Genomic DNA, 26357 nt, shown 5'->3' on the forward strand with positions numbered 1-26357 from the left:
GGCATTTAAATTGTATCTCAACTAAAAATAAGTCATGTGATATAAAGACCTGGAACAAAAGTTTAGATTATTCTAGTCACCAAACTCATAAAAGACCACATGGCTTTCCTACTTTAGGGTTCTCCCCCACCCCATCTCATTTCCTCCCTCCATGTTCTAAGGTCATGCAGTCTGCTTTTGAGAACAGTGGAGGAGACAACAAATAGTTCGTCGGTCTCTGCCCCTGCTCTGTGTCAGGTTGGTTGACGTAGGTCTAGATATTTCCTTATTTTGGCATCCATGGTTAAAGCAGGGTTAATGAGTCTGACCTACATGATGAAGATCTGCTGGGAAACAAAATCTAGTTTATGAAGTGATTTAAAGAGACAGGTGCTAGATCCTTCTGAATAGTTACAGAAAGGGCTGAGTGGCACCCAGACACGCATGGAATAAATCTTAGCCTGAGTGAGGATGGTTCTGAAAAGAAGCTGGACTTGATTATGCCATCAAATGCACTACTGGGAGCTGGCAGGCTGATGATGTTTATCTCTGCTGAGATGGGTACAGAATTTGGTCCCTAGGCAGGGACAAAACAAGGGTGTGGGGGAGGGTACACTTCTAGGAGCCTTCTAGCACTTTAAAGCCAGAAGAAGTCATGAGGAGTGCCTGCCTGCAGGATATACAGCCATGTGCCTGGAAGCACTTGGTGATTATTGGGCCTGTACTCACTCATGCTGCTTTAAATACTTACCTGCAGAGATGCATCCAAGGATGTTTTCTAACCTGGGAATGTAGAAAACCCTTCAGACAAATGGTTCTCAATCTAATTCTGTAACCCTTTAACACAGTTCCTCCATGTTGTGGTGACTCCCCAACCATAAAATTATTTTTGTTGCTACTTCATAACTGTGATTTTGCTACTGTTATGGATTATAAGGTAAATATCAAGTATGTGGGATATCTGATATGTGACCACTGTGAAAACAATGTTTGATCCCCAAAGGAGTTGCTACCCACAGATTGAGAACTGTTGATTTAGAGATTTAGTGGAGCAGTCATTGTGGGAAGCCAGCATCACCGATACACCAAACAATTAGAGAGGTGCCTGAAACCAGCTCTGAAACACAAATCTTCACTTCTTAGTCTCTTTGCCCTCTGAAGCTCCTTGGATTCTAGGCCAATCACATGCAAGATCACAGATAATCTACCCACCTGACAGATGACAGAGCCTTCTAGGCTACAGAAAAGAGAGGTCAAGTATGAAAGGGGATACTTTATTGGCAACTCCCTTTCTTAATCTCAAGTTTCCTCTTCTCTCTGGTGACTGTGGTGTTGGATGGGCAGGGTCATCATCTCAGCTTCTGTCAGGAATAGGCCAGTGACTTGTGTCCCATGGAAAACCTTGGTGACCTACACGGAAGAGCAATGGATATGCTCACTCCTTCTCATCCTCATTCATTAGTTGCCTGGCCACCCCCTCCCTTTCCCATTTACCATGAGGCATCTTTTCCCTTAGAGAAGATCACTTTCTTACCCTCTTGTATGCTTTACTAAGGTTTTTTTCTTCCTCTCAACTTCCTACAAGGACTCATTGTGCATATTTAGTCATAATGAACTGCTTTAAAACTTTGAGAGCTCCTTGTTTCACTTAGTGCCTGAGTGCCTAGCACCGGGCCTGGTGCATAGAGCATGCCCATTGTGTGTCTGTTAAATGTGTGGCTAAATCAATAAATAACATCGGTCTGCTCTTCCATAAATAGTGACGGATAATTATAAATTCCATAAATTTTTAAAATTGCTTTCCTCTTTATGATTGTGATAGTTGATGAGGATATCTTCTAAATGTGTCTATTAAATCTTTTTTATATCCGTGGAATAATTTTTTTGGCCAGAGGTGATAAATTTCCAGAGAAGAAACATGCCTTTTGAAAATGAAATTTTATAAAGGAATGATTTGTTAAAAGTGTGTATAGCATAACACTGGTTCCCCCCCCCCTTTAAGGCTGTAATAGTTGTGAAAGGAAACACAATCTGAAAGCTAACTGGAGTCCTGACAAAGTTGAATAGATTTCTCTACTATGGGATACCCTAGAAATCTGATGTGATGTTGCTTAGGAATAAGAGAAAAGGGGATGCATATGCAGGATTTTCCTGCAGCAATATCTTGGCCCTCATTACAGTACAGAGAGCAAGGTAGGTTTTTGCTTGTTTTGTTTTTGTTCCTTAGCATTTTTCTATTGGTGATAGCTCAGCTTTCATCTAAATACCTCGGGAGCAAGTAAGCATTTATATCTGTGATCTGGGCCCAATTCGCTCCACTTTCTTCATGCATGGCATCTGCTTTGCAAAACTAAAGAGAAAAACAACAACAAAAAATTAAAACATTAATTCTTGTCATGACAAGTTATCAGCTGTCTCCGGTGGACTGTGCAGCCCACCACTGTGGAGCCCAGGACTGTGGTCTCACAAACCAGCTGGCAGCCCTGGTGGGTCTTCAGTAACCTCCCAGGACAGTCCTATAAATGCTGGTTCTCTGCACAATAATTACCAACTCTCTTGTTGGTAGATTTGCTGGCGTCTAGTAGTAATTGCTGGGTAACTCACATGTCCAGATTTATAAGAAGCAAACAACCTTGTATTTACCTCAGGGGGTTATCAGGTATTCAAACTGTGCAATGTAAGGGATGCTATTGATCATAGAACGAGGGGAAGAACTTGAATTTTCACCTCAGTATTTTTCTCACTGGGTGTGAGCCTGGCTCACTAGATTTATCATAGAAAGACCTACGGGGGATAATTCTCTTCTCTTGATCTCTTGTCTTTCTTGAGTTTTATAAGTAGCAATAAACCTGGCTTTAGTCAGAATCCTTTGTTGTCTGCAAACAGAAGTAGCTTGTTGGTACCCAGAACTAGGAATATAAAATCTTGGCCCAATCCAAAATCTTACCCTGTGACTTTGCTGGTTTTCCCTTAGAGATCTCAGGGAATACAGAAGACATCCCCCTGGTGCGCTGGAGGCAGCAATGGCTGGAGAATGGTACTTTGCTTTTTCACATCCACCACCAAGATGGTGCTCCAAGTCTCCCTGGGCAAGACCCAACTGAAGAACCCCAACATGAATCAGCAGAAGAGGAACTGAGGATCCTTCACATCTCAGTCATGGTAAGAGCAGGCTAACCTCAGCAATATGGCGATGCATAGCCTATGTTCACCTTGATATTAAGAGTCTTGATGCCAGCACTGTATTGGTCAGTTTTTCATTGTAATAACAAGATATCTAAGGTGGCTGCTTATGAAGTAGCCTCCAGTTCTAAAGGTCAAGGTCATAGTACCTATATCAATACAGCTCTGGTGCAGACACTCACAGCTATTCACATCATAACAAATGGCTAGGACAAGGGCAGGTGTGGAAGAGCTTGCACCCTAAACAGAAAGCCAAAGAGGTACTATACAGTGCCCTCCAAGATCATTCTGATGATCAGGTTCTAATGAGGTTTTCCCAGAGGCTCCACCTATTAAAGGTTCCACACCAACTCCCAGCATTGCCAGTCTAGAAACCAGACTTCCAACACAATACCCTTTCAGGGAGAGTGGACATTTAAACCATTGCAATCGACAGAGCTGTATAAAATCCAAATCCTGGAAGATCACTGAACAAGCTGATACATAAAGTTCTCACTTGTAGGGAATGTATCCACATGTGCTGTGAAAGTTGCAGCTATTTCTACAGAATAATTTCCCAACTGTTCTTTCTAGGAACATACTCATATATGGAGTGACTTTCCCACATATACAATAATATCAGAATGTCTTAGAAAGGAATTATTCAGTTAATATATTGGTATGCTTTAGAGAAGTTACTCCATGAAGAGTTTTTTTTTCCCCCGATGACTGAATCTCTAAGCTGCTTGCTACTACAAACTCTTATTTCATTTTTTTTTTCCGACCAGGAGAAATCAGCACTCTGCTTTTTCTCTTATGCCACAGTAAAGGGGTTGCCAATAGATGCTCTGTAGCCCAGTTTCAAAATTTCACCACCATCACCCAATGTGCATGTAAATGTGAAGCTTCAAGAACATGATATAATTCTTCCCAAAGTACTAGGAACCTATATATAAGAATGTCACTAAAATGCCATGCTATAATGGTAGGTGTCTGAGAGAGATGAGGGGCTTTGGTGGTGTTTTGTTTACTGGTAAATACTTAGCAATAGAACAACTGTATCACATAGTTAATGCATTGTCAATATGTGTGAAACAAATGCATACATTTTCAATGGAGATAGGGAAATATTTGACATCTCATACATTAATGAGCCAATGTACTATCTATTTATAAAGAGTCCTGAGAGTAGGTTGACACTTCGACTGGTTGCCCATGGGCTATATGTGTAGGGCATTGCTACCTCACTGCTAGTATGCTCATACCTGGCCCAACCTAGGCCATAGTCTAACTTTAATTCAACTCTTGCTCCAATATAGTTACATGTCATTTAGTTATATCCAGCACTGCATTAGTCTCTGCTACCGTGTAGAAAGCAGAGTAAGTTTTGGGTGTTTTGTTATTGATGGTAGCTTTAAAGAGTAGAAAGATGCTGATCAAGAATACCACAGGGCCTTAGGGAATACACTGTGCTATAATGATACATACGAGACACCCTACACATTAATGCCTGTGTTGAGAGCCCCTGAGGAGGGATTAGTGGACAGCTGACCCTGGAAAGAAGAGGAAATAGCGTCAGTCTTGGAACTAGCTTTCAAATCTTTATATATATATATACATATATATATATATGTATATATATATACATATATATGTATATATATATACACATATATGTATATATATGTGTGTATATATATATATATATATATATATACTTGCAGTTCCCCACCACAGAACAGCAATAGAACTTAATTTTCCAAATAAAATGAGCATTTCCTTCAGCTTCCTTTTAGTTTACCATATCCCATCTTTAGCCAGGCTGGAGAAGGCAGAGGTTTAAAGGATACAAGTGAAGGACAAGGATGGCAAGTGTCAAGTTGCCTCTACCTTGGCCTTCTGCGTATAATCAGGCCTCATATCCATGGATATTTAGAAAGTCTCTGACCTCAGCTGTTGCATGGGATCTTAAAGTAAACAGGCCATAGCCATCTTTCTCCCCATCCTTGTCAAGATGGCTCCTCAGTGGAGCCTGCAATACACCTGGCTTTCCCCCTCTGCTCCATTCCCATTCCACACCACACACCCACACATGCTACCTTACCGTCCTTAGGCTGCTTCTCTAGAAACAGTTTCAAAGTCTGAAGCTGAGGATCTGCCCTCAGCTCAGAAATCAAGCCTGAGGGTATCCTGTTTGAAGATTTCGTTCGGAGAGTCTCTGATGGTTTCTTCTGAAGAGACTCTGAGATAGGTAGACTGTATTTGATTCACTTTATACAATATCCTTTAGAGGTAATGTAGGCAGCTATTTGAGGCATCTTGAGTAGCAGCCCGATAAATGTTAAAAGATAATAAAACCCTTTGGCTAGTAATAGTCTTGGGCAGTGTGATGTGCACGTGCAAAATATCATCCTCTCTCTTACTAATGAAATAACAATAGCAGGACTATTTTCCTATGAACTCTAATGATCAATAATGATGCTTTTTCAGATTGTTTCTAAATTGAATCATTTTTTAAAAAGAGAAAAGTTAAGGTTATTATGAAAATATGAATATGTCCCACTGTTGTTCTCTCTCTAAGAAGCTGTATATTTAAAAGCTTAACAAGCAATCCTAAATATTTCAATATGTGCAGCGGGAATAGATGGTTTCTGTTCTTCTGTACTCACACTCCCCTCAGCTGTGATGCCTTAATGCAGGGACTGGCATTTATTTTCATATTTTGCTTTCACTGCATTTCATTTTAAACACAACATCTAAGGAATGATAGAATGTCCAATATCGGTGCCTTTTGGTATCCTTCTGAGATTACATGAATGAGAAAGTGCAAGCTCTCCTTCCAAATGTGTCCAGTACAAACCTGTCATCAGCAAAACCAGGGGCTTGCATAAGACCAATAATCCAGCTGGGTGCTTTGCAATTTAAAACTTGGAGAAAGATTTCTTTCTCTTTTTATTTTTCAATCACATCCCAAAATTTTAAATTATTTTTTTCAAAAGAGTCACCATTTCTCCCTTGCGTACAATAATTGGATTTCCCTCGTGAAATCTTAGGTTATTGCTTTGAGGGTCAAAGGATATATTTTAACCTCCTGCATGATTCAAACTTAGCTGAAGAGATTTATTTCAAAATTTACAGGATAATTGACACCTAGAACCATGACAGTACAGAAGCATGTATTTTTTTTTTGCAAACTTTTGAACAAGTGATAGCAGAATTCATGAATTCAAACTGAGTGTAAATTTTAAGCCTAACATAAAAAAAAAAAACCAACTTCAGCAACAAGACAAATTGTTTATTCCACAGAAGACTAGATTTTGACACGATTTAAATCAGATATTCAGACACTGTGTGGATTTAAATTTCTACATGATATTTCTGCTAATTTACCATATGATGCACATTTCTTTCTCCTTAGAGTGTGTAAAAAGAATTTAATGGTGCATAATAGAATGTAAATGTATTATCTCTATATTTCGTGGTTGTAATTAAAAATGGCAATGTTAATAGATTTCCTAAATGCACATAGGTTGGTTATGTTTTTCCTAGCAACTAGCCTTAAGATTTTTCTGTCTTTCTGTCTGCCTGTCTGTCTACCATCTGTCTAATTTTTGTTGTGGTAATTCCTACAGCTAGAGAATATCTTTTGAATGTTACTCTTCTTAGGTACAACTTACAATTGGGGTTGTCTTTGAGCTTCTATGTTTCCTTCTGAGCATTATGTGGACAAGCCAGGGCTAAGTGCTGGAAGGTCCACTGCCCCTAGGTATATGATCAATAGGCTCCTGTAGCCTCTGCCTGTCAGTATAGTCAAAGGTCTCCAATGTTCCCTGCTTCTGGGAGCTTTATCTAACTTAAGGTACAGTGTTGTCTTTTGAAAAAAAATATCAAAACTTAAAGACAAAAGAGATGACTGTAACTGCTAGAGAATTCTAGATTCTATTAAATAGAGAAGGAAATTTAGGGAAGTTCCATTTTGGAGAAGCAACATTTTGGGAGCAAATAGTCCAAAGCCTGCCCAAAGCCAACTGTGGGCGGCTCCAGTTTCCACGGCCGCCCAATGGCATTGTGTCTGAAGTCCCCATCTTAGCTCTTACTGTTCTATGCAAGGTCAGTCCAGTCACTCAACTGTCACTTGTCACTTTGCCTTGAGCTGGATTTTGTTCATTTCTAGAGCACAGACAACTAGGATAGAGGGGAGTGGTCTCAAACATAAAAATTGTTGTCCTCAGGATCCACAGGTACTTCATAAGAGGGCATGAGAGACAGTGCTGGATGCTTTTTCAGTACCTTCTGCCCTCATTAAATTTACTGTAAAAATTTGTTAGCAAATTCATGAATCAAGGTCATTTTTGTAGGCTTATAGTCAGCCAATATTATTCATGTCATTCAAATCAGGAGGCCCCAAATTAGCAAGGCCAATCCTTTGATCTTCAAGAAACAAATGGAAATGCTTAGCCATGAGTTATACTGCCAGGAAGGAAAGAACTGGAATAGTAAGTCAAACACACAAAAAGCCAGATCCTGATTCATTTGCTCGCCATTCAAGGCATTCGTCATGTGACTGGGCCGACTTTCTGCTCATACTCGTGTCTGTCAACGGCATCACTAGATATTTTCCCATCCATTAAGAAAATGGTGCACGGTCTCTAAGATAATCAACAAGCTCTCAAAAACAAATGGCTTTGCTCTTTTTGGAAGACAGCTATGCAAAAACCAGGAGGGCACAGGGTTTACCGGGAACAATGCTTGGCCTTCAGTAAGGTTTGTCTTACAGGCTTCCCTCACCTGTCACTGTGGAATGGCTCTTCTCCTGCCAAGAAGCCCTGGGCTCAATTATGTGTGAGTTCCTTTGCTGATTCAGTGGCTCATCCCTCTTGTTCCCAGGCAGTGCCTTTCTGTGTCCCTGTACCATCAGAGCCTGGCTACAGTGTAAACCCATTCTTCATTTAGAGTTGGAGGCATAGGCTTCTAATGCTGATTTTACCACTTCGGGTAATTTACTGACCTTTCTGGAAGCTTCATTATCTCATCTGCAAGATGAGTGCATTGGTGAGGCCTTCCAGCATTAGAGGGTAGAGCCTCATTCCGGCTCTGATGGAGTTCCCTTACAGCTACCGAAGAGGCAGCAGTTTCCTGAGTTAAAAAAAAAAAAAAATGCAGATTTTCAAAAGTCAGATTTTCATGACTAGAAGGTTGCTTTCAGCCTCTGGGGTCACAGCCTGGCTCCTTCATACCCATTTCTACTGTTCTGTTGCTATGAGTTAGCACCTTTGTCGGGCCCACTGTCTGTTGTATTTTTAATATTCTGATCATTTTATATGTTTGAAGTTCCCTTTACTCTTCATGTCCCCTCATTGGTGACTTCTCCTGACACAGTTTTTTCAACTTTGTTTCCACTCTTTCTGTTTTTCTTTTCTGTAATTCTAGTTCCTGGGGGAAAGGGGGACAGGCAGATCTAACCAGTTACCATAGTTCCTGTTTGTTCAAAGGTTTCATATCATGCTAACCCATAGGTAGATATAGGCAGATGCAAGCCTAATCTTTTTCTGTTTGGTATGGCTAAGAAGGAGTGGGCTAAGTGACAAACTCCTGCTCCTAGCACAGCTTGAAATACCATACATATTACATAAATTTGGAACAATATAAGTGTGTGTGTGTGTGTGTGTGTGTGTGTGTGTGTGTGTGTGTGTGTGTATTAAAGTATACACATAGACAGCATGTGTGTGCAGGTGAGAAGACAATCTCATCACATTTGTTCCCACCATTCTCCTCATTTGAAACAGAGTCTATTTTTTTTCCGCAGATATGCAGGCTAGCAGAGCCATAAGTATCTTGGATGCATTCATTTAGGTCTCCCATGTTCCAGTAGGAAAACAGACATTTGCGAGGCAGGCACTTTTACCATGGAGCATCTCTCTAGCCTTAGTCTATACTTGTAGAAGCACCCAATCCAGCTCTGTCCTGAGAGAAGTAATTAACCTGTCTTTCATACTTAAATGCATTCACAGAGCAGCTTGTGCTATTTTGTGGACACTTGCTGAGCCCAATCTGATACATTCCCCTTTGTTACTTTGCTGTATTGAGTCTATGAGCACTAGGACCCACTGCCATGATTGAATACAGAGATTTCTGGGGCTATACCAGGCAGCTGACCTCAGATGCTCAGATTTCGTTCGGCTCCACTACACCCACCTGCTAACCTTGGCTCCTACTGCCCCTCCTCACAGCTGGCTTTGGGTTTATTGGCAAGGAAAAAAGAGACTAGTTAGGGGATTCCAACTCTGAAATTGTTAAAGTAGCGTAACAATAAACTCTGTATTCTCTTTATATATAACTTCATTCTTTTGCATGGAAGTTTTAGGAGTCAGAAAAGTCTTTTTTCTAAAGCATTGCTGGCCTGCCATAGATTTAATCAAATCATTGACTCATTCACTCATTTCAATATTGATTCTTTCATTTAACTATGTTTTTCAGGCTTCAGGCATCTTGTAAGATACTAAGTAGATAGGAATTGAATATGACAAGACTGTGCTTTCACAGAACATTTAATCATTTTCCGAATACTTGATGTTTGAGGATAGCCCTTGGCAGACCTGAGAGTCAGGTGAACTGACTGTCACCTCTCTAGTACTTTTGTTCTATCTTCTTTCAATTTTTCTGGGTATCTTATACTTCAATGAGACCTTCCAGTTTCCCTGTCTTTCCAGACACCAAGGAAATTAACAGGCTGGATTTTCACTCACATTCTGCTGCCTTTTAATCATTTGGTGTAATATTGTGTCCAGGAATTTAGCTCACTTCATACAGAAACTGACAATACATTTTTGAGTATTTAGTTTTCCCAAATCCCTGGAGATCTTTTTAGGAGCAGGAGTCATAATCTTTATGGTGTTTAAGTCAATATTTAGGAACGGAAACACTTTGTGCTCTTGTGGAGGTCCCTGGTTTGGTTCACAGAACCCACATAGATATTGCAACCACTTGTAACTTCAGTTCCATGTGATCTAATGCTCTCTGGCTTCCATGCACACATGTGGTGTACATAGGCACACATGCACACATGAACACATACACATAAAGTCAATTTTCAAAATAACAAAGTTGTTGCTTACTGAGCCACTGTATTCTATCCATGGCAGTTCACAAGATCATTTTTTGTGCCTAACACCAATAATTTTCCATAGAAATTTTGTGAAATGGGGGAACTTACTACAACATATTCTAGATATGAACACTGAAACTTAGGGAACAGTCGAATATACCCTGAGATGTGAAGCCAGGATTCAAGGCACTTATATCCAGACTCATTGCTACAATATTCCCTGACTTAGGTAGCTTCAGGGTTGCCATGTCTGTCTAGATTTCCAAACTGCAAAGTCATTTTATTTTATTTTTAGCTAGCCCAGCAGAAATCCTATACCTGATGAAGATTAGGAAGGTCTATACAGCACTGAGCAAATTGCTACCATAGTATGATCTCAAAGCTACTTTAAAAAGTGAAGGGCTCCTTTGGACAGTGAGATTCAGGCTTCCAACCAAGACTGGCATTGGCTCTGAGTAAACACTAGTCCTTGAGAAGCCTATTAAGGCTGTAAGTTCTACAGCATTGAATTTCAGTTACATAGTTTACTGAAAGGGCTTTGCTATCAGAGAGACTGATTCAAATCATAATTCTATTACTTACTAAATTTTCTAGTGACATTGTGGAAATTGCTTTATCTCTTTAAACTCTCTTTAGGACACAGATAGTAATAGATCTTACTCAAGGGGCTGTTTTGATGATTACATAAGGAATTCTTGTAAAGCACTTCCTGTAGTGCCAGGACTATTGGAAATGCCCAGTAAATATCAGCTAGGTAAATTCTCAGAGTACTATGCAAACTGCCTGTAACAATTCTGTGTGCAATTTGTTACCCAGGGGGTCACTACCTCAGGGAGCAATAAAAGCAGCTGGGTTCATAGCAACCCCCTCCAGGAGGCCTGAAGGATCTGTGCTTAGGGAAAAGATTGAGGCAATTAAGACTATGAAAGCAATAGAATTGGTCTATTACAAACTATGGCATGTGTTCATGGACATCCAAGTGCTGATAGGCCTCCATTTCATGGTTAACAAGATTTCCTAGCAGGTATCCTAGCAGGTATCCTATGGTTTATGCTGATAATACCGCTTCCAACTTCTCTGGAACAACGTCATTAGCGTACTTGATTTTTAATCAAGCCAAGTGATGTCATTATGGGAATTCCTTTTCTGCCCAAGTTTCCATGTATACGAAGATTGTTATTTCTTCCATTCACAAACAGCGAAGGAAGACATAAAATAGTTGGCAGTACTTATGGGCTAACATTGTGGAAAAACTCAGAGATTCTGAGTCCTGGTGTTGTGTCTTTCTCCAGGCCACAGTGCTCTTTCTTGTAGTCTATCAATGAATCAATCAATCAATCAATCAATTTGGGGATTCTCTTACAGACTTGAAGTAGCCTTTAAATCTGATTGTAAATTTTCACCCTTGGGCTCTCATTGGAGACATAATAGACTTCAATATAGAAGGTGGAGCCAGCTGTAAACTTACAGAGAGAACCCTAGCAGGGACAAATATTATCTAAACTAAGGGCTTATTCAAGGCAGCTTGTAAGCCTTTTTCCCTTTTAGGGCATGTGTGCTCTGTCCCATCTGCTCAACTATTGCCAAAGCAGTTCCCAAACTACCATATATGATATATATGATATACCATATATGTAGATATATTGGTATGATGGATTTCCAACAAAACTTTATTTACAAAAGCAAGTAATGGGTCATATAAGTTCTATAGGCTACAATTTGAGAATTTAATCAAATAAATTCTTGTTTTTAGAACATAAAGAGACTGTAATCTGGTAACCTGTTGGATAAGTGTTAAGTTTCTGTATTCAGCGTGAAAAAAATGTTAACATACTAGTTTAGTCAGATCCCTATGAGCCAATTATAATCATTTCTTAAAGCATAGATTATTCTTGTGAAAAATTGAAGGGCTTGTGATATCCACAGATTCAGATGAACCCCAATGACATTGCCTATTTCTGTGAACTATTGAAGGGTTTAGTCAAGACACATGTTGATGAGAACAATGCAATGCTTATACTTGCCAGAAAACTGTAGCAGGATATTCATCATATGCTGTTTTTCTTTTCTATAAGGATGATGGTTCCTGCTTGGTTTCAATTTTGCTGCACACGGTTCACTTTTATGAGATGTCAGGATAAGCAAAACTCCTCTTTTGTAACTAAACACTCACTATAAACGTATAATAGTGGAAGTAGAACTATGCTCCCCAATGCAATGTAATGATGAAGTTGACTTGTGTATAGGTATACATGGTATAGGATGCTTTCAAAACCTACTGGTTTCTTGCATCCTAGCTGAGGTTCAGGGTGAACAAAGGCTTTCAGACCTTGCCTTATCACATCAACTTTTCCATATATGATGAAGTTCAGCAGAGGTCTTGCTTTTCTGAGATGATGATGTCAGTAGGTCTGAAGTCCTAGAGAGATCTGGGAAGGGCAGGTGCCTTTAGCTGCTGCCTTGCTATTTCTGATTCCCCCAAATCTTGATACCTCTACCACTGTGTCTGACATCCTTGAATAGCTAGAGATGAGTCAAGTTTCTGACTAACTTGGGATGAATCAGATGTCAATTTGTTGATGTTATTCTGTGGCCAACAGAACTAAGTGCTTCATTGAATAGTGTCTGGAACCTGCTTATACCTGTATTTGGGACTTGTAAAACTACTTGTGGTGACCTGTGATGTAAATTCTGCTACCCAAATAACATAAAGGACTCAGGGCTAAATGGGAGATGCATATGGAATATGTGGTGCTAGATATTTAAAAAATAGCATTCATTTTCCCCTGTGCTACATCTTACCTAAGTGGATTATAAAAGACTTATAAAAGACTCAGACATGCAGATATTTGTAGTTTGTAAGAGTGGACATGCCAGAACCTGGCATTGCTGGCTTAAGACACATTTCTTACAGAGTGATGTATGCTATAATACAGAACAAACCTGGGGGGATTCTGCATCCCAACAGTGACATCAAAGCAGCAATATTTTATTCATTTTCCTTTTTCTAAATGTCATACAGTATGCATACCCGAGTTGCCAGCCCTAGATTTCAGATGGCAATGTTGGTCCCAATTCTCAGTGTTAGAACATTGGCTTACATCTAAGGCTTCAACATTTAAGGGCTGCAACCATGCAGGCCCAGTTCCCTCTCCTTGGACTCCACCTAGGGTGGGGCTAGAGCAGCATCACTCCATCCCAAATGGGGCTGTGCTGGCAACTTCTATAGCAGGGCTGCATGAGCATAAGTCCAGCTCTTCTAGCATAGCCTGTATTGATCCTGAATCATGTCAGTGATGAGGAGAAACAGGCCAGTGAGACAACAGCTTGGGGTTAAGATAAGGCCATTGAAATCTAAGTCAGGGCTAAACTCCCCCCTTTTATCAAACTCCCTTAAAACTTCATGAAGGCCCCTCTGAGTTTTCATCCCAAAATATAAACCTTTGTTGAAATAAACATTCTGAAAACCCCAAGGTTTTTTTTTTAATTCCATATTTTAATGTATGCTGTATCGGCATTTTCCAAGTATTTTAATTTAAATTGACTAATATGTACAGCTTAAGCTTATTTCATACTTTATCAGAGATGAAAATACCAACAAAAGCACAGATTTGATGGTCTATTTCATTATTTAATTCAATACAAGGTAAAAATAATCTTTTATAACACTTATGGTAAAATTACAATGGTTAACACTTTTACCAGACATAGGTATGCCATGTGATAGGAACATGGCATGTCTGTCCTCTGCCTTGGAAATCTCAGGTTAGATGACCTTGTGGGTAGCCTTGGGCTATCACATTGTGATGTATGAAAGTGAAGGACAGGTGGGACACAGAAGTCCCTGGTTGACATACTTGAAAGTAATCTATGAAGAAACTTTCATTCCCTGCAGCAACTCAGCTCTCCTCTTTTTCCATTCATGAACATGAAGCAATAGTCTGTGGGGAAAATGGCGGACTCTGGCTGTGTGTTAGGTGGAATGTAAAACATCCCATCTGCGAGGGAGTGTGTCTTCCCACTGCTTTGGGGAGAGGCTTGGTGACTGTGATCTCTTTCCAGAGCATGATGGAGTCTCTTGGCAGGTGTTAGAACTTGCTGTGCTTCCTGTCACATAGTGTTTGATCTTTTCCTCTCAAGAGCTCCCTAGATGCACCTCCAATGTTCCCATCAGGAAGTACTCTGTGTGGAGAACCTTCAGGGCCCCAGCAAGAAACAGGCTATGGGGAGACTGCATAGTCTCAGACTCACAGGATGGGGTAAATAGGAAAATCTTGAAGAAGATGGTGATTCCGAAGGAAAAAAGGATCGTTTGTGAGTGTGCAATGTGTCAGCACTTGGAGGGAAGATTCCAAACTGCCTTTCAGGTGGACCTTCTGTTTCTCAGAACAAATTCTGGAGAAGAGTGGCAAAGGTCAGTTAGGCATTTAACCAGGTGCAAACTTCTCTCTGACAGACTGGACACAGCGTCATGTTTTTCTACACCCTGTCCCCACTCATGCCACCAGACATAGCCCCAAGTTTTGCCTCTTTGATCAAGCTCGATGCTCCTGTTTGTTTTCACCTCATCCATCTAAGGGTAAAGACTAGAATGAGAAAAGGGCCTTTAAGCTATTCTGTGACATACTGTGTGTATGCTCAGAGGCCTGAATTTGGCCTTCAGTAACATTTGTAGGCACTGCATTACCCAGTTATCATCATTCCAGGGGACCAGAGTTGTAGAGTTGGCCCAAAGGAAAAACATAGTTATTTCATTTGAAAATTATCTACACAAATAAATAGTGCAATTCCATTATTTAGGATTACTTTCTGTTAATGTTTGATCATTCAGGATTCCCCTTTCTGTGCCCACTGACATCCTGTCCATGAGCCTATCCTGACCATGGAGCCTCCTAGACTGCCTATCTTTCACCAAGTATATATATTTCTGATGTCTTGAGAATCTCTCTCTTTCCCTTTTTACTGAAGGGGTTCAACACCTATGTCCTTCTTCCCACCTGGTTTTAAAATGCCCCTCACATCGCCGTAAGCTGCATGAAACCCAGCTCAAACTATATTCTCTTCAGGGAAGGTGAAGTGCCTTGAGGAGTTCCCTCTGCTCAGAATGCTAAAGTCCAAGGTGCCCAACCTGTCATAACCTGACTTGAAAGAGAGGACAGGGAGCAGTAAAGGGGAACATGATCAGGTATTGGGGTGGGGGATGAACAGGAGTGAAGCCTGGAGAGCCAGAAGAATGAATGGAAACTTAATGCCCCCTTTACTCCTTGCTCTAGCCCCTCTGAGCAGCTCACCCATGCCCAGGGTGAACCTCCTTACTTTTTAAAACTTCCATGTTTTAAGCAGTGATGCCCCTTTGCCTCACAGTGACTTTGTCCTTGAGAGGCATTACATCTTCTTTCTTTAACCTTCATCCTTACCTCCTCATTTCCTCTAGGAAACGGCTTCCCACTCTCCTTCCCTCTGTGCTGTGCTGGGTGATGATGTACATCTCCTCACTGTCCTATCTGAGCATGAGGGGGTTATCCCATGAGAACACACCCCTCACTAGGAAGCATTATGCACTTTTGTATCCTAATGGAGAACTGATCTTCTGGTAAGAGTCCACAAAGGACATAGGTAAATAACATGCAGCCCTATGAGAAAAGCTGAGCAGGTCTGACCAAATAGCTAAAATCCAGAGACATGGGATGGCCAAGTGATTGGAAGCTAGTGGCCAACCAGTGACTTCCTCTGTTCTATGGAATCTTCAGAGGGAACCTTTGATTTATGCCTTGTTTTTTCTGATGGTCATGTCTCCCTTTCTTCTCTACATCCATAGGACTAGAACTTCAAATAAAGACTAGAACTTCAAATAAAGACTCATACCAGAAATGGGTGGCCATGAAACTACATCTCTCTGTATTACATATATAATGTATCTCATACATAAATAAGCATGCCATTATTATCATAATTGATTATATGAATAATCTGTTACATAAAATAGCTACAGAAAAATATTTTATTTGATAGATAGTGAAAAAACTGACGTAAATTTTTTCAGAGTGAGATCGCTAGTTCTGAGTATTAGGAGACATAGTGTAAGTCCTGGGATGAGACCACATGGTGTTATACACTAAAGAGGCTCCTGAGACTCTCAAAGTCCCAGAGAGTTCCTTGCTCAACCTTCTGGTGGGGAACAAACAAAACAGCTGTTCCTTGTTTTCTTGCCCTCAGTGACTGGTTTCCCGCTTCTGCCAGTTGCAGCTATAATGTCATGATCCCTGCTATGTCCCTATCAATTGTTAAGATGTGGGAAGTACATTTGATCCAAACAATAAGTAAAGTGCTAAAATTTGTGACTAGCTTCCCTTTCTCATTAGCAAGGAGTCAGGGTTATAAATGACCTATAATAAGGTAGTTCCTGCTGGACTTACATTCTGGTGTGCTTTCTTGACTGAGGAAGAGAAAAAATATAGTGTTATAGCTGGCACAAAGTGCGTGGAACCTTCAGTGTGGCTGTGAGGTCTACCTAGCTTGTGACCCTCATCTTTCATGGTGTGCTGGCAGAGAAAACTGCTGGTCCTCACTGCATTTCATCCTCCTGCAAGCCAAATTTACTTCCTCCAACTCCAGAATGGAGTTAGCAAGAATGGTTCTGTCCTCTCTCCAATCACTGTAGAAACAAAAACACAAGTGTAAGTAATTTTACAGAAATAAGTACACATGATGTACAGATTTTTTTTTTTTTTAAAATGAGAACTGGAGATCCAGTTTCTAAGAAGAGGATCTTTTTTTAAAAACACTGTTCTTTTTACAAAACATGTGATACCGGCTGTCATGGATAATTAAGTGCTAAATTGATGTTTAAAAAATTGATGACAATTTTTTTGACCTCTCTGGCAATGAGAATATTCATACAGTGTCCCACAGACTAGGGCAGGAACAGTAAGATCTCAATACAAGTCAATTAATTTTACCAGAAAAAAAATTCTGTCCACCTAGCTGAGCCCCCCAGCTATCTCAAAACTACTTGCTCACAGCACCAAAATGGATGTGTCAGAATGAGGTTGGAGAAAGATATTGAGCTTTCTGAAAACACAGCCCTCTTTCTAAACTTCTAATCCATTCCATGCACCTGCTATCTGAACATCTTGCAGGGGAGAAAACTCTCATCCTAGCTGGCTTCTTCCCAGGATGATATGTAGCCAAGTTTGTGACCAAATGAGCCAGCCCAAGGGACAACCAGCTACTAGACACAAAGACAGCTGTCCAGATGAACTGACAAATGGTTTGAGAATAATGGTACTTATATTTTCTCAACTTTACTGAGACAGTGGGGATCTGTTAAGCAAATAATTGTATTTACTAGGGGTCTGCCTTGTGCTGGATCCTCTTCTAAAGGATTCTGGGAAGAATTGACATTTAGAATATGGTTCCTGCATGCTGGACTAGTTAGCATTATGATAGGAAGAACCTTCTACTATGGATTCAGGATTAGTTTATATCAGCATGTACTTGGGGATTGAAATATAATTTCAATGATATTCCAGAAAGGAAAAGGACATGTGCTAGGGCTCAAAAGAGTGGAGTGAGCTTAGGCAATCAGGAGAGAAAGCTACAAAATCATGCTAGGAGATGTGGGCACAGAAAGAGTAATGGCTCGGGGATGGTCACAAATAACAACTCCACAATCCTGTACTCCACCCTCATCTGTCTGTCTCTGTCTCTGTCTCTGTCTGTCTGTCTCTCTCTCTCTATCTCTCTCTCTCTCTCTCTCTCTCTCTCTCTCTCTCTCTCACACACACACACACACACACACATATGCACACAGAGAGATAGAGAGAGAGGTGAATGCATTAAGAATAGAAAAAGAATAAGCCATAACTATTTAAAAAGTAGAAAACAGAAACTTCATGAGCACTGTGATCTAAATTAAAATGAATTCATAATGACACCACACACTGGCTGGGAATGATGAGCCCAGGGTCGCCTGCCCCAGACACAGAATGAGACATTGGCTTGGCAGATGAGGTCAGCCTCATCAGTTGCCTTGGAAGCAAGAGTCTCTGCTGTTCTTCCATCATGTGACCATCTCTGGCTGGATCAGGCTGACCCACGGATTCACTCGGCATGATTGAGCCACTGATCGGTAAATTAAAATCTGACAAACAATAGCACAGTAGAGCCTTTCCTTGTCTCCCAGGAGGAGACAAGGTGCGGGGTGGGGGGAGCTGGGCTCAGCCTCAAGCTTCCCTTTGCCCTGGCCCATCTTTATCTAGTAAGCATCGAGCTTATGCCCAAAGTCCTGGTGTATATAGGAGACATCTGACTGGGAACAAAGTGAGCCACAGTCAGCTGGAGAAAAAAAAAAAAAAAGCTTCTGTGTCCGGCTCTCTGCCTCAGTCCATCACCATCCCACCCAATCCTGAAAAACCAAGCACAAGAGAAGAGGCCTGAAAACCAGAGCAAACCTGGCAATATGTGGCAAGGGTGGCTGGGAGGGGCACCAGGGAAGGAAGAGGCCTTATAGGGCAGTTGGAGATTTTGTTTTGTTTTTTTGTTTTTTTCTTGTTTTTTTTTTTCTTTTTTTTTCCTTTCACATTAATGATGGGAAGGATTTGAAGACTTGGTTAATGACTTTACCCTCCCCCACCCCCATGTAATTAGCTAAGGACAATGTGCTGCTGACACTGGAGCTGATGGTTTAACGAAGCCTGCCGTAATGAGGGTGTCAGGATCTCACTCAGACTGCCTTTATAAACTAGGCCTCTTCTCCAGAACTTGTGCTTGATTAGCTCCAGAGAAAAACTGAACAGAACACATTCTTTAAAGCAAGAGATAAGAATCGAATCGTGCCAGTCAGTGCATGGCCTCAGGGAGGTAGCGCTGCTGGTCTCCCTTACCTCTATCCTATCCTCCTCCTCTCATGCTTACAGCCTTTGGCAAGAGGTGGTGGCTTGGAAGGGATTTTGGCACACAATGCTCTGATCCTAGTTGGGTATCAGCATCTCTCCTAAGCCCTAAATTCCCTCTCTCCTTCTATTGCTACAGTCTTCAGTTATATTGTGCATCTTTCTTGGAGGGCAGGACTGAGCCACAGCTGGAGTGTAGAAAGGGATCTGACTTAAAATTCTCATTGTCCTTTGTAGGATTTAGATGAGAATTTGGGGCTTGTGGTTAAAATGATGATTGTTGTGGGTCAGATAACTTGCAAGTTGATGGCATCTCATGATCAGCATTTAATAGTTTGTGTTGGGAGTGAGCATTACTATCCTTTGTTGGTTTTTATTTTCAAGTTGACTGAAGTGATAGTTACCCTGGAAGAAGGAATTTATATTGAAGAATTGCCCAGATCAGATTAGCCTGAGCCAGGTCCATGAGAAATCATCTTGATTGTTGATACTTCCCAGCCAACTGTGGAAAAAACTACAAGCAGGTGGTCCTGGGCTATATAAACAATGATGACTAAGGTCAAACCACAGAACAAGCCAGTAAGCAGCATTTCTCTCTAATTTCTGTTCCAGTTTCCACCTGAGCTCTTGTCCTGACTTCCCTCCATGATGGACTGTGATATGGAAATGCATGCCAAGGAAACCCTCTCTTCCCCCAAGGTCTTTTGGTCATAACGTCTATCATAGAAAATGAAAGCAAACTAGAACAGGTCCTAATGCAAAATGGGATGTGGCTAGCTTTACTTTTTATCTTCTATGTCTATATTTCTTGGTCAAAATTTGAAGGGTGGGAAGTCTGATAATAATGTAATTCCTAGTCTCCATCAAGAGTGTAAGTATGGTAAGTATGGCAGCTCTGTTGTGTGGCAATGCTTTGCACTTGTCTCTAATTGTAGAACAAGAATTTATAGACAATAAAGAGACTCAAGTCTATGTGCATGTATATTATGCTCTCTCAAAGATAACCTTCTGTCTGTCATATTCTATTAGAAAGCCATTTATCCTTAGATTTTGAAGCGCTTTAGTATCTCTCTCTCTCTCTCTCTCTCTCTCTCTCTCTCTCTCTCTCTCTCTGTATCTCTCTCTCTGTGTGTGTGTGTGTGTTTCATGTGTGGATGTGGGCATGATATGAATAACATGGCTGCTGAGATTCAAAGATATCCTTGGGTGTTGATCCTTAGGTACTTATATCTTTTGTTTGACACAGCAGGTCTCATTAGCTTGGAACTTCTACAGGGCACCAAGAGAGCTGGAATACGGGTTTCCAGAGATCTACCTGTCAGATCTATGGTTTCCAGGGATCCTCTTGTCTAGAACGCAGGTTTCCGGGATCTAGGTATCTCCTCTAGCCATTTTACCATAGCTGGGATTGTTGGCATTGCCCACTACATCCAGTTGTTGTTGTTTTTGTTTGTTTGTTTGTTTTTGTTTTTTGTTTTGATGGGTTCTGGACATCTGAATTCAAGTCCTCATGTTTGGGAAACAAACACTTTTCTGACTAAGCTGTCCTCTCAGCGCAGATTACACTTTGAAAACATCTATCCCAGGAATCTTAATATCAAGCTCCTTTCTTTGTGTAAAGTAACCATTTTTGACACAATTGAGCTATTGAACTGAGTTATGTATTTATGTAACACAATGATTAAGCTTCACTGAAAGATGTGGGGATATGGTGCAGGCAATATCTATAATACCAAGTATAAGCACATGGAGAGCCTTGTTTGCACAGCTCCAGAGATTAAATATGAAGGCAAGATAGTCTAGATCTTAATTTGTGGAGGATAATGAGAGAGCCAGTTGATTAGAACCCTGGCTACCATTGTAGACCTTTCTGTTTCTACCAGGTCCTGTAGTCACATTACTAAGGGTCAGTATTTAGGTATTGACTTGATTTTGTATCCCTAGATAAATTTGTAGAAATTACTTAACTCTTTTGATCTTCTGTTTCCTCGTTTAAAAATAAAAGCAATAGCTTCTAGTTATATTTATTGATTTATCAAGTTTATTCATATTCAATGAAGTAATGAGTATATTAGGCATTACATCTGGCACATGGTAAGAATTTAACAAATACTGTCATTATTCTTAGTTTCTCTTCTCCATACTAACAGTTTGGGAAGGAGGCAGTATGTTTCTCTAGTCACCAAACAAGGCAGAAGCTCAAAGAGGAATGAAATACACACAGTAGAGTTGTGATAAAATGATAGGAAGTATGAAAAGGGGTTTGTCCTTGAGGTTTGTCCTGAAACAAACCATCAGCAGCTATGTAGACTCTTCACTCCTCATGTCATTGTAAAATCTTTAATAACAGAAGAATAAGGGCAAAGGATTTTGAATATCTGACTAGGCCCAGTCACAACAGAATTCACCACACCCTGATGATTAAGTTGTACCCTACACTTAGGTCATGAATATGACCAAGGTTATTCTCTATCTGAAAGGCCTTCCATCTATACCTTTTCTAGGTTCTCTGAGAAGCACAGGTTTGAAGAGTCCATAAGTCTTTATCTGTTATAAGATGAAAGCTTACAACAGGTTTATATAGTGACAGTAAAGATTATGGACCAAGTTCAAAGAAATCTTAACTTCTCAGCTAATTGTGCCACACTTTTTTGTCATCTGAAGTCACTGAGATCCCCAGGCATGCTTTTTTGCATATGGTCTTTCTCAATGACTGGGTTTTAAAATAACTGACTATTTTTTCTCAGTTCCAACTGCTTCCCACAGAGCCAGCAACTCTCAAAGACTTTGTTTTCCTCCCCTTAGACTAGGCTTCCTCACTTTTGAGGAGATAGATTTAAAAAAAAAAATCTCAACTAATTCCATCTGGTTAAACAACGAAAAGAATTCTAATGGTCATTAGCAAAAATACCCACTGCCTCTCCTATTACTTGTTCAATAATTCCCTTAATGTTTGGTCCTAATGGAGCAGATTATTATCACAATTTTATTTCATCAAGATCACCTACTACAAGAAAACAAGGTGGAAAGAGGAAAGGAGCATAGCCAAAGATAGGTATTGGGCATTAGCCAGCTGGAGATGTTTATTTACTGGCTTCATGCTTGGCTAGTGAAGTTTTGAAAGGCTGGTGCCCATAGCCCAGGGAGAAGCCTGTCTCGCTGTTCTGCCCATGGGCTGCTGAGACAGCGACCTGGAGTGCTTTTGTTTCTACGTGGATCCTTTAGTCTCCTAGCTTGACTGACACGCATAATACACACATTTATGCATGGCTGCGCACACACAGCTACAAAATGGGTTCTATGAGGATCTGTCCTTTTAATCCCTGACACTGATTAGAGGTCACATCCAAAACATCTGCCTTAATTGCATCATCTTTCATAAAACTTTTGAGTTTAAACCCAGAGGGATGCCAGTACCCAAGCTCTATCTGATTCCTCACTGCCCGTCTAGAGATCTAGGCCATTTATTGGAATGAAAGAATCCACTGAGGCGGACTTGTGCCTAAAAACACACCCTTGGCAAGTTACCACTCTATCATCCTGTTCCACTCAGCATCGCTCAGCCTTAGCAGTCTCCTTAAGGCAAAGACAGGTAACTGAAGCCATTAAGGACCAGAGCTCAGTTTAAGAAGAAATGCACTCCCCTGTGTTGAAGTGGGACAGCAAGTCAGGGGTCTGAGTCAAGAAAAAAAAAAAAAAAAACCTCAACATCCCAAAACAGCATGTCTAAAAAAAGAATTCGAAGGAGGATAAACCAAAATAGCCCAGGCTGACTCCAGCAAGCTTGCCTTCAGCCACTGTCCCTGTTGACTCCAGGCTCTCATTAGATGACTCCCGAGTCTCACAGAGGAGTTAAAAACATTCCAGATTCAAAAGGAAAGACAGTGATCAAAGCTAACCGTCTTGAAACTTTTAGGCCTAGGAAAATCAAAATGAAGTAAATAAGGAAGGAGCTATAGCAGTGAGTTGCCTTAGAGAAAATCTGCTGATAATCACACTAGATTGCAGTGACCCTAAGGATCACCCTGCCTACCTAGAAGGTTCTTCAGATCAGAGTTGGTCTTAAGTCTACGAGAGGTTGCTGTTTGCTCTATCTTGACCAGACAAATAGTATTTTAATGAGGCAGGATCATAGGAACTTTCTATTTCTTCTCTAAGTACTGAGTATGTGGGACTAGGAGTGTAAAAAGGGGGAATCTGGAGGTCTTTAGGCATCAGGCAACAGCAAAAGCATGCTCCACTGAGAGGATAGACAAGTGTAGTGAGGCTATCTCCTGCCAGGGAGTTGTGCAATTCATGTCTGAAAACTCAGAGCACATATTGGGGCCCCTCAATTAATATGGTGGCCCATGGCAACTGGAAAGCATTTCCACAAGATTAAAAGCTTCAGAAAGCCCCCAAGAGAAGATGATGTTCTTAATAACATATAAATTGAACTTTCTACTTAATATGTTTGAAGCATTTCACTTGTCTTCCACTTAGGAAGGAAATAGGCAAGAGATAATGGATTTCTATTCACCATCCACCACAGAAGAGAAAAATCTGTCAGAGAAGATAACCAAGGGACTTTCTTCCTACTTCGGATGGCTTCCTCTGCCAGAAAAAAGATTCTCAAGGTCAAGATTATGTTACCACAATCTCAATGGCATTATTTGACTTCAAAGATCTGCCTGCACCTTTGGATTGGGAGGTGTCCTTCTATCAGACCTAAATGGAGTTGATGGTTGCTTCTGAATCAACTCCATTATATCTTTGGTTTGTGGTTTTGGCTTAATGGGCAGGAAGATGTGACCATGTTCTTCCTACCATTGCCCTAATTGCTTAGCATCATTTTCAATTTGGCATGGGTCATGGTTACAATCAACAGCTGATTACAAGAATTGCTACATTTCTTTCAGTCATCTTATGCTGTAGAGGAAGGACTGTATTAGGTTTAATGGGGCCATGACGTTTGCAGTTGCACAGTTGGGCAGAACTGTTATTTTATTGGGAACTACATTAGTTTCTTTTCTTGTTGCTGTGATCAAATACCTGACAAGAAGCAACTTAAAGAAAGAAGGCTTCATTTGGCTTATATTTCAAAGGGTACAGTCCCTTTGAATCATGGTAGTAGTATCTATCTATGTATCTATGTATGTATCTATGTATCTATCTATCTATCTATCTATCTATCTATCTATCTATCTATCTATCTTTTGTATAACATTTATCTGTTTATTGCATAACTATCTACTCATCATCTGTCTATCTCTCTGTCTATTATCTATGTCATTAATTGTTTTGTTGTTGTTGTTGTTGTTTTGTTTTTCTAGACAGGGTTTCTCTGTGTAGCCCTGGCTGTCCTGGAACTCATTCTGTAGACCAGGCTGGCCTCGAACTCAGAAATTCACCTGCCTCTGCTTCCCAAGTGCTGGAATTAAAGGCGTGCGCCACCACTGCCCGGCTGTCATTAATTGTTTATTCAGTGAAATCTGGTTGTGGATTAGAATGTGGTTAGATGCCAAAATGGGTTTGTTAGAGCTCTCCTTTACGTCTGCTTCCTGGAAAAGTAAAAGGCAGAGTAAGTTATTGTTGTCATATATAAGTCTTGGTTCTTATCTTTGGGCATTCTTAAAGAAAATTAAGAAACCAAATGTGCCTGTTTAATTCTTATATTTTTTTTCACTACTATTTAATTAGCTTAGGAGTGTGATTATGAATTCCATGTGTCCAATTGCCCCAAGGGATAATTAATGATGTCTCAAATTCACTCTACTGTTACTCCTCCACTGGACTTTGAAATACTTGCTGATTGATTGGCCACTGTCTCTTGACAGATGGTCACTAGAAACAAAATCTCAGCTTTTCCACTTTTCTGCCAATGGTTCACACAGCCCAGGTGATGCTCTAAACTTCTGTGACATTTAATAGATCCAGTCTTTTTTATTCTATGATTTATCGATCTTGTGACACTGATCAGGAAAGGGTTTCATTGGCCCCCAGGTTACTCCATTTTTGCACTACCTTATATTCACCTATTGATGTTTCTTTCATTCTAAAAAGCACTAGCTGGTTTTAGTACTAATAATCAAAGTGGCTTTCTTTTATGCCTGCATTTACTTTTGTTCTTTGATTTTGTTCTCTGACTAAGATGTAAACACCATTAGATTGGGAACCATAGTTGTATTATTCCTGTAACAGTAATAACAGAAACCGCTTGAAACACACATCCTTAGTGCAGGTCTGGCAAACATTCGTTGAATGGCTTAATAACAAATAAATTAGTCTCATAAGTAATGGGCTTGTATCAGTTTATCTTGTAGGCATATAGATGTCTATAATACAATGAATTTAACCTTGATGAGCTCTCTCTCTCTCTCTCTCTCTCTCTCTCTCTCTCTCCTTCTGTGTGTGTGTCTCTGTCTCTCCCTCCTTCCTTCCCTCTTTTTCTCCATTTTTCCTTCCATTCTACAGTTATTGACTTTTTGCTTTATGCAAGGTACTAAAATCAACTCTCTATAAACTATAAGGCATATGTCAGGCATGACCTCGACTTTCATTAAGACTATAGTCTATTAGAAGAGGTGGAAAAACCAGTTAAAGGCAGAAGTGCTTGTGATTAGTATAGAATGCTCTATGCTCAGGGGACTGAGGCTGGAAAGGAGTCCATGGAAACCTGGATGTTGAACTAATTTTGAAGAGTCAGCTAAAATGGGAGGCATAACCCAGGACCTAGGGTCAACATACAGGGGGTGTTGTGGTTGAAGCAGGGGATTAGAATGGACATAAAAAGGAGAGCTGACTAAAATTCCACTGACCCTGGGAAATTACTGTCAATGTTATAGAAAACACTGTTACATTTATATATATATTATCTGACAAGCTTCATGGTCCTCTCTCTTTGGTGAGTAGCCTAAATGTCAATTTCATAATAAAATAAAGGCTGTTTTCATTTGTTTGATCTCTATTAAAGCCAGTAGAAATGATTTATTGATTTATAAAAGAAAAATATGTTTAGAATGCCACTTTTTTTACAAGATATTTGTGAATAGATGCAGAGTCCTCACATACTTCCAGTTCAATTGTACTTACAAAATGTTAACAGTTTTAAAAAAAATCAATAAAATGGTCAGAAAACTCATGCAAAGATGAATAAAGAACAAATAATGCTATTCCATGAAGTCAGCTGTTACTTATTTTTAAGTTCAAAGTCTGCAGCTTATTGCTCATCACCTGAA

The 26357-nt window shown here is 40.2% G+C and overlaps 1 protein-coding gene across 2 annotated transcripts in view; it reads left to right on the plus strand.

Moving 5' to 3' along the window:
* Positions 1-26357, plus strand: part of Astn1 (astrotactin 1) — a 305388-nt gene that overhangs the window by 106299 nt on the left and 172732 nt on the right. For both annotated transcript variants that reach the window (XM_034513161.2, XM_076941440.1), the window contains exon 2: positions 2954-3141. In XM_034513161.2, the coding sequence (XP_034369052.1) occupies positions 2954-3141 (188 nt within the window). The remainder of the gene's footprint in view (positions 1-2953; positions 3142-26357) is intronic.

The sequence above is a fragment of the Arvicanthis niloticus genome, chromosome 10, assembly GCF_011762505.2.
Source record: "Arvicanthis niloticus isolate mArvNil1 chromosome 10, mArvNil1.pat.X, whole genome shotgun sequence".
Taxonomy (NCBI): domain Eukaryota; kingdom Metazoa; phylum Chordata; class Mammalia; order Rodentia; family Muridae; genus Arvicanthis; species Arvicanthis niloticus.